Genomic DNA, 9,468 nt, shown 5'->3' with positions numbered 1-9,468 from the left:
TTATATTATTCACATACCAAAGACACGGCTCTTAATGACAGCGTTTCAGCAACCAATCCTTGTATTAAATCCTCAAGAATAATCCCAGAACACAACACTTAAACGTTACTTTAAGTTAAAGTCTTTGGGAATGCCTTGGCTATAAATTGCTATTTAAAACCTGGGTGCTTCAGGCTCATCATGTCTATTCCTTAAAGTCAGCAGCCCCAACAGATAAGAGAGATGAAATAAACTCCTGGAATCAACAGACACGGTAAAATATTTCGTATCAATTCAGGTATGTGCAGGGATTTTTAACGAATACGTTAAATATGCAGGTTTCTCACTTTCACTTAGTTTTCATCTACTGCTCTTGTTAAGTCTACTTTGACCATGTGAGTGGTGGGAGATGATGCTCCTCGGAGCCCCTCCAAGAAAGTCTGCGGTCTGGGTACGTTGCTTGCATTGTCACGCTTGGTCTGGGTGCTAGCGTCTTTCGGCAAGTACACCTGGGTGGCGTTCTCTCTTCTCATATGGCTGAGATCCGTCTGCAGGGCATGAGTTAATTTGCGGCGCAAATTGACCTAAAAACAGAAAAAAGAATGGGATTAAGCAACATGTTTTTTGGACATTTTGGCACCAGTGTTAGGCTTTGGGGCGTTGCTGTGTTTTATATTAGCAACTCCAGAACGTGGCCCACTTCTCCCAGTTATCAATACATGGTTGCCATGGTGATATGACAACTCCTGAACTAAAGGGCTGTCTGAGCAGCACTACGTAGCCCACAGCGTTTTAAGTCAGCCTCCTACTGCTCCTGTGTTTTCCCTTGGCCACTGTGCTTCTAATTCTCTTAAATGCTGAAGCCTTTTTTGTTAAAATAAAATGATGTTTTCATGGTAAGCTTTTCCAGCGCTTCACATTAATTTCAGTCCGTCTGAAAGGATGCGGAACGTGATGGCAGGCTTGGATTCATCTCTTGGGGCATCTGCAACCTAAACCAAGTTTGAGGGTCCTGTATATTGTGGATCACCCAACTACAGGCTCAAGTCTTTGTTTTCTACCAAATGTGACGAGGTTTGGGGGTTGGTGTCACAAAAGATCAGAGAAAAAGGAAAAAATGCCTTCTTTCAAGACATTGCTCATTAACCCATTGGCAATGGGTGTAAACTAAGGTAATTTATGATTAAATCTCTGTTTAATCACAGAAACTTTTCTAGATACAACAACAAAACCACTTCTCACAAAGTGTTACTATTACAAAGTCAGAACTTGGAACAAGAAGATGTTCCTTATTCCACTGAGCCTTCTGTGTCACAGTGATGGAAAGCTCTGCACATCATACGACGTAACATTATTGGAATATCCAAAATACAGGCAGGTGGTGGGATCCAGACCCCTACGTGTAGGTGAGAAAGTCCCTGGAGTCCAGTCCAGTCAAGGGAGACTGGAGTCTGTGGAAGCGGGAGAGTGATTTAAGTGGCCAATTTTGGTGTGTCAAGGCGAGTCAAAATATTCTCCAGACTCCACAAGGCAGGTGTCTGTCAACTGGGATGGACGCTGAAGCACTTATATGCAGACACGTTCTGGTATCTTAATGTGCAACTGAATCTTGAGCACAGTGTCATGGAGGAAAATGCAGAAAAGAGTCCTAGAGTCACAGAATGGTTTGGGTTGGAAGGGACCTTAAAGACCATCTAGTTCCAACCCCCCTGCCATGGGAGAGACGAGATGGCATGGAAAGACAGACAGTATGTTTTCTGAGGGTTTTCATGACAAATAGAACAAGAGCAGGAGTGAGATACTGTCACTCTGTTCAGTTTATCCCTCTTGAAAACAGAATGTGCGCCGCTGCAAGGAACAATGTGTGCACAGAGAAACAAATGGGAGCTGAAAGTTTTACTTCTAACATCAAATAAGTGTCCTAACAAAGTCATACTTTAAAAACTTCATATCACTACAAGTTTTCTGGCTACGTATGAACAATGGAAAAAAACCTGAAGAATTCATCTCTAGCAAAATCTGCTCCCCTATGTCCGATGCTCCCCTTAAGTACCAAATTCACAGATGCACTGATAAGCTATTTCTGTTATTTTAGCACCTGGATTCTGAATGTTGCCTCACTTTTTTTTTTTTTTTGTTTCCAAAAGAGGCAGAATTGGTTTTAGCAAACATAAAGAATTGGAATAAAATGAAAAATGTTTCATTATGGAAACAAAAATGCAAAAAGCCTCATGCTCTGATTCCTTTCAAGGATGTGTAAGTTATCTCAAAGAAAGCTTGTGCAGGGTCAAACATGTCCAAAACTATTCCTAATCATTCTGTCTGCCAGTTACTAAATTTTTCCTCCTCTTACTTGATGGTGATGAATGTTACACAGAATCACTAAGGCTGGAAAAGACCTATAAGACCATCTAGTCCAACCACCAACCCAACACTACCGTACCCACTAGACCGTGTCCTCAAGTGCCATGTCTACATGCTCCTTGAACACCTCTGGGGATGGTGACTCCACCACTTCCCTGGGCAGCCTGTTCCAATGCCTGACCACTCTTTCAGTGAAACAGTTTTTCCTAATATGCAATTTAACCCCCCCCGATGCAACCTGAGGCCATTTCCTCTTGTCCTGTCACCAGTTATGCGGGAGAACAGACCAACATATAAATTGAGCAATATAAATGCCTCAACTTGCAATAAAGTTTTGCCTGACCCAAACCTTTCTGCAACCTTTTTTTTAACAAAGTATATAGCAGTATCTTCAATCTGTTGCATTTATTTGAGTGTAGAGAAACAACTTTAAAATTCAATGCTAATCTACAAACTCTAATTACTTAAAGAAGGCAACTGAAAAAATTGGAATTATTAGACTTAGCAGTGGAAGCATGGCTCAAAAGAAATGCAGAAAAATAGGGAAAAAGTGGGAGAATAAGAAAGTCTAGAAATAAGGGGAGAAAAGAGCTGGGGAAAAAAAACCCAAACAACCTGAGCTGGCTGTAACGAAGTCCTTATTCTTTCAATAAGGTTAGATTTATGCTGCAAGGAAAAAAAAAAGTTGACAATGACTTATTCTTTGTTATCCAGCAATGAAAATCTGGTAATAACAATACAAACCAATTTTATAGCTTTTCTTCTCAGTTCCCATTCATTCCATTCGTAGGATGTCACAATAGTTGGAGGCAAGATGTGAGTATCAGTTTGAGTATTACTGTCACATTTTGTGGTTGGTTTCATGAAACATTTGTCTGCATTTCTGGCCTGGATGGAAAAAAACCAAAACACCCAAAGCCAAGCAAGGCATTAACGAGATGAATACAGGCATCTAAGAAACACGGCATATGGATATGCTACTTTTGAAAAGCAAGTAGAAACCTGTGAACCACAAGTGGATAATGATTTTTACATTCAACAGTATTTTCGTTCGACCTGCCCCCACTGAAAAGAAGAAACCAGGAAGTATTTGATGGGTTTAATTTCTGACAGAGAACCCTTTAGGCAGAGGCCACAGCTGAATTTCAGGCTCCCACATCCCGAGTGAGTGTTTAATCATTGGATTTTGGTGAAAAGGGGTCTCACCACCACCAACACCACCACCACCAATATTTTATGATGCAGGCACCTCAGTTTGCCTTTATGAATGGACTAAAAGTCACAAATCTTAAGTAGAAGCGCGTACATCTCTGCCAGAGCGGGGATACAAACCCTACCTTTCTCAGTAGAGGCTGAGAAGACAACATTCCTTCCATTCACAAAGGATCACAGAGAATGTCTGTATCCAAATCAAGTTTCTGGATTTCCCATAGCAGTACCGTCCAACCACTACTAATTTCATTTTGTAATATATTCCGTAATTGCTGTCCCCAGACACCACTGCACCCTCATCGAGCGCCTACCGATGAACTGCTGAGCTAAAGCTCCAGGTAATACAGTACCTGCCTTACATCATGTCGCATTTATTTACTGTCCCTTTAAGCTACTTTTGCAAAAATGAGGAAAAGAAACATCAGCCACAATATCTTCCTAGGCTAAGGACGAACAGCTTTTATCGCTGCCACATCCTTTGGCTCTAGTTATTCTCCTATGAAGAGATGAGAACAGCACTAAGGGAGAAAGTCTCTTGTCAACACCCTGAACACCTGGAAAAGATGGCCCGCCAGACATTCTGTATGATAGGCAGACAATTATACTTAAATAAAGATGGGTATCATCTCTTCTCTCCATGTTCTGGAAAGGACAGATCAACCAGTGACCCAGCAGCTGCTCAGCAAGAGGCACGGGCAGCGTGTACCTGTGCACAGGGAATGAGGTATTCAAACTGATGGCGAAGCTCCAGCAGTTGAATCAGCTCTGCGTGCTCTTTTGCTTTTTCCAGAATCAGCTGAATGTACTTATCTGGATCCTGAGCAAAGATGTATGCAGCTTCTTTGGAACTGAAAACATAGCATCTCTGCTTGTGCTTCAAAATTCCAATAGCAGGATTTCCTAAAAAAAAAACCCAAAAAACCCAAAACAATCCCCACAATATCGGATACAAGAGACATTTGTAATCAAGATTATGTGTTTCCCTCCAGTCATTTTCACCTCCTTTTTTTTCTAAACTTGGAATGAATCCCTGAAAATAAGCTTTTTTAAATAAGGAAAAGTCGATTTCCTTAGGCCGGTACAACTGCTTTTGATCAGGTCACACCCGGCATGCCTTAGTGCCTGTCTGTCAGAACAACTGATAAGCCACCTGTAGCGAAGGCGTAAGAAAGCAGCCCATACCCACAAGTGTTTCCCCTATAATCTCCAGCCAATATCTGATCACAGGTCAGCAGCCCATTTACACCGAAGGGCCTAACACTGAAATGAACTGAAGCAGCAGCTGAAGCAGCTGAGAAGCTGGGCAACAAATGAGCAGAGAGAAGGAAATGTCAGTAAAGGCACAGGAGAACACAAAATGAGCTCAAGGGCAGTGGCAGGCTCTGCTTCAGCTGTCACCGCCCAGGAAAGACCTAGAATCATTATAGACAGTGCCTTGAACTACTCAGTGGCAATCAACAAAGCAAGAAGAATGTCAGGAATTATTAGACTGGGGAGAGGAAAACCAACATCAAAACCACCTATATGCTGCATCTGTAATGCTGCATTTTGTTCCAACAACAGAGTAAGTAGAATGAAGGGAGTTGGGAGTGACCACAGAAGGAGGGGTGAAAGAGAGAGGCCTCTTCAGCATTAAAAAGAAGCAACTGAAAAGAAAGAATATGATACGGGGTTATAAAACCCTGAACTGCGTGCAATATAAAATTACTATTTGCTAATTTTCCTAATAGAAAGACTATCAGGTCTCTGATGAAATTATCAAGCCAGAGCTTAAAAGGCGTCTCAGAAAGAGGCACCTTTTCATACTACATACACCTGTGGGACTCTGGACAATAAGAATATCCTATGGCAAACTCTAAATAGATTCAAAAAGCAATTAGGAAAATGAAAAACCTCTATCAAGGATTATTCGACAGAAGGTTATGAACTCAACATTTATCTGAGGAAATCCCATAACCACTAACTGCTAGAACAGAGAAGGATATAATTAAGGATCATTTTTACTTGATTTCTCATCATCTTCAAGTGTTCATGACTGTCCACGTCCAGAAATCGGACACAGGCCCAGAGAGATATTCAGTCCAACCCAGGACTGTTGTTCCCATATGCAGTGTGAAATAAATGTAAGCAATTTACACTGCTGTTCAATTACCTATTTTTTTCCTCCCAACCTCCCGTGGGTTTAAAAAAAAAGCGATATGGATACGTTCTATAAAGGACAGGGAGACAGAAAACATGAATTGGCAGGGTAGAATCATAGAATCATGGAATGGTTTGGGTTGGAAGGGACCTTAAAGACCATCTAGTTCCAACCCCCCTGCCATGGGCAGGGACACCTTCCACTAGACCAGGTTGCTCAAAGCCTCATCCAGCCTGGCCTTGAACACTTCCAGGGATGGGGCATCCACAGCTTCTCTGGGCAGCCTGTGCCAGTGCCTCACCACCCTCTCCAGGAAGAACTTCTTCCTGATATCCAATCTAACCCTCCCCACTTTCAATTTAAACCCGTTCCCCCTTGGCCTGTCACTCCAGGCCCTTGTAAAAAGTCCCCCCCAGCTTCCTTGTAGCCCCTTCAGGTACTGGAAGCTGCTATAAGGTCTCCCCGGAGCCTTCTCTTCTCCAGGCTGAACAAGCCCAACTCTCTCAGCCTGTCTCCATAGCAGAGGTACTGAAAGGGTAGCTGAAATTAGGCTCGCTTTCAAGACAAATGACCCTAGGGGAGACCAAAAAACTTCTGTGATTGGTTGACTTGATTAAGTGCACTTTTTCATTCCTTTCAGAGAAGATTTTTAGTACTTCGCAACAACTATTTAAAAACACATGCGACGCAGGCATGAGTGAGTGCATTTGCAACACACGGATACACAAACATAGAAGGAATGACCGTTTTCCTGTGCTTGTGGTACAACACATTAACAACCACAGTAACAAACCTGCATGAAGCTCCAGTGCAGGTGATACAGATACACATATAGCAGGAGGAAACATTTATCCATCCCATCTTGTTTCTGCCTCTGCTTGCTCATGCCTGCTCTCTCCCAAAGCGCTCCTACCTTCTATTTAGGGCAGTTTATTTGTGTATTTTTAAAAGAAAAATACTTTAATGGGGGAAGTAAGTTATCTGGGGTGAAAATTACAAACACAGAAATCCAGGACTCCAGCTCTGACGCAAAAGGACGCATTCAGAACACGTCTTTACATTTTCCCTAGTACCTGTGTCCATATAAAGTATGGAACAGAGCTAACTACAAAGCATACCTGGGAGGGTGAGGCCTTTCACACCAATTGCATATGCACAGAAACTATGGTACTGGATTAGCAACTGATCAAAATTACGAGTAGTCTCTGGAAAAAGCCATTCGTGGTGCTTGAAGTCTGAAACATTCACTCTGGTTCCTGAGAAAAGGTTTAACAAAGGAAGGATTTCAGTAACAAAACACCAGATGTTTAAAATATGTTACAGGGTGACTGGATTACTGTGGTCACCACTGGATGACCTGCAGTGCCAAGATCCCAAAAGCCAAGCTTTAGCCCTGCCTTAGAGAGAGATCCTACTGAAAAATCAGTCCTTCTTTAGTAGCATTAGTTTTCTTTGGGATCAGGGGACAACAACAGTAAGGTAATATCTTATTCTGCTTTGTTTTCACCCACTCATGTATTACAAATCTGCTGGAGTATAACCTGGTTGCTACGGGTACCATCTTACAAGCAAATCCTTCTGGTAACCACAGTTAAATTAGCTTTTTTATTCTCCCCTCCCCCTCCATTTCAGAAGTTCTGAAAGGTATAAAAGGACATAAACAAACGTAAGAAATTTAAAAAGTAGAAATACTCTTCTCTGGTCATTCTCATTTTTATAAGGTATGTTTGTACCTAGTAAATATATTTTAATTTTATATATAAAAAAATCTAAACTAACTAAAAAAACTACATTACATGAAAAATAAACCCACACACTACAAGACTCAATTTACTGTGCAAGTTCTGATGATTAGAAAATCAATGTGTAGCACATTCTATAAAGAAAAATTCAAACCACAAGATGTTGGAAAATGAAGGAAAACCAAAAAGTAGGAACTTTAAGTACCTATGGTTTCTTTTATCCTTTCCTCATCAGTTTTCACAGTCACTCCTTCCAGAAGAGACGTCAGCAGTTCCTCAGGAAAAAGCTGTGATTGGATTTCCGAGAACTGTTGCAGATTGTTAGTCATACTGGTGAGGAAGTTTAGCAGTAGTACCTCATCCTGAAAGCTGTTCCAGAGGTCAGAAAGTGCAACAAAGAGAGGCTAGAAAATAAAGAAAATGATCCAAAATCCAGATTTGTTTTACGTATGGAGTGTAACCCAAGTGCTTTGTGCAACAGTCCCTGCTGTGAACAAAGTGGGGCTGGTCTCTGAGGCCTTCAGGATCTAAAAATGCCAGGGGAGCTCCTGGGCACGGTAAAAGGAGCTCCCGTCACGTCTGTCTAAAGTGCCTGCAGCCAGCATGTCGGCCCATAGGCTGGAATGGTGCTTATTTACGTTTTACTCCCAAGCCTTTCCCAGACACGTTCCTCCGAGACCACGCTTCACTGACAGTACAGTTTTTATAACTGAAAATAAGGTGGCCAGGAGCAGGAAGGACCGGAAGAAATGCCCCCGGTTAACTACCAAAGGAAGTAAATCCACACCTAGACGTACCAACAACCAGGTTTTGTTATTTGGTCTGCCCTGCTTCCAGAGTGACTTGGCACTGCACGCCCCAGCCCATCGTGTGTGTCAAATTAATGGGGTGCAAGCCTCCTCAGAGCAGTACAGGGCTCAGGACAACCCGGGGCCCTGCCACTCCCAGCAGCGATGCTGCCGTACACGTGTGCACGCATACAGAAACGGCCCAGGATAAATGCTGATTTCAATGACAGTGACATAAAACATGCCCTGTTCCATCTAAACACCCAGAGCATTTACGGGAAGAGATTCAGCCAACCCAGAATGCACACTAACAACATCCTATTTTGTGCACCTTAAAAACATTATTGTAACAGAGTGACTTCTGGAATTCATCGGGATCACTGTGGAAATGTTATGGTTACAAAAATGGAAGAAATTAAAGGAAGGGCAGTAAGACCGAAATCATTCTCACTAAAATAAACAAATAAACATTAATGAATAAATAATAAATATTAATATTTAATTAATAAACATTAATGAATCATAGAATCACGGAATGGTTTGGGTTGTAAGGGACCTTAAAGACCATCTAGTTCCAACCCCCCTGCCATGGGCAGGGACACCTTCCACTAGACCAGGTTGCTCAAAGCCTCATAAAGACTGGCCTTGAACACTTCCAGGGATGGGGCATCCACAGCTTCTCTGGGCAACCTGTTCCAGTGCCTCACCACCCTCTGCATGAAGAACTTTTCCCTGATATCTAATCTACTGTTTCCTAAAACAAATGTTTACTACAAATGCAGGACTCATCCTACAGTTTTTCAAAGGCAGAACACCCTGCTTCCCAACATCTGTAGAGGATCCAGTTTCTTGCAACTAGCCAAAGACAAGAAGAACTCTTTAAATGGTGTTAATAGAGAAATCTCTACCTGCAGAAGACCTGAAATCAACAGACATTACATACTCTGTCTTCTGCAGAGAAGGGAAAACCACTAACCTACCTGAAGAGAAAAGAAAACCTCGGAAGGAAGCAGACAACAGCAGACGGCTTCTAGGGAAAAGGGTAACATGTACATCAGCCACTCAGGCCCCATGAAGACAGAGAAGAAGAGAAAAACCTGCTTTGAGCAGTGGACCAGAGCGGAAAATGTTCTCCAGATGAGAATCCCTGGCTCATAAAAGTACACATGAAGTGAAGTGTCAGATCACGTCTGAGCTGTACATCAGCTCATGGAGCAGCTCCAACCTCATGGAGTTTAACAAG

General features: G+C 42.2%; 1 protein-coding gene across 1 annotated transcript; it reads right to left on the bottom strand.

Moving 5' to 3' along the window:
* Positions 1–332: 332 nt before the first annotated feature.
* On the bottom strand, positions 333–7,841 carry LOC104517214 (UPF0704 protein C6orf165 homolog; the record flags this gene model as incomplete). Its single annotated transcript, XM_010161805.1, has 5 exons — positions 333–563; positions 3,088–3,231; positions 4,262–4,455; positions 6,814–6,951; positions 7,643–7,841. Coding segments are annotated over 5 exons (906 nt in total), but the record flags the coding sequence as incomplete, so codon positions are not given.
* Positions 7,842–9,468: the final 1,627 nt, after the last annotated feature.

This window comes from Eurypyga helias, unplaced genomic scaffold, assembly GCF_000690775.1.
Source record: "Eurypyga helias isolate BGI_N326 unplaced genomic scaffold, ASM69077v1 scaffold34600, whole genome shotgun sequence".
NCBI classification, from domain to species: Eukaryota; Metazoa; Chordata; class Aves; order Eurypygiformes; family Eurypygidae; genus Eurypyga; species Eurypyga helias.
This window is presented reverse-complemented; position numbering and strand designations above follow the sequence as displayed.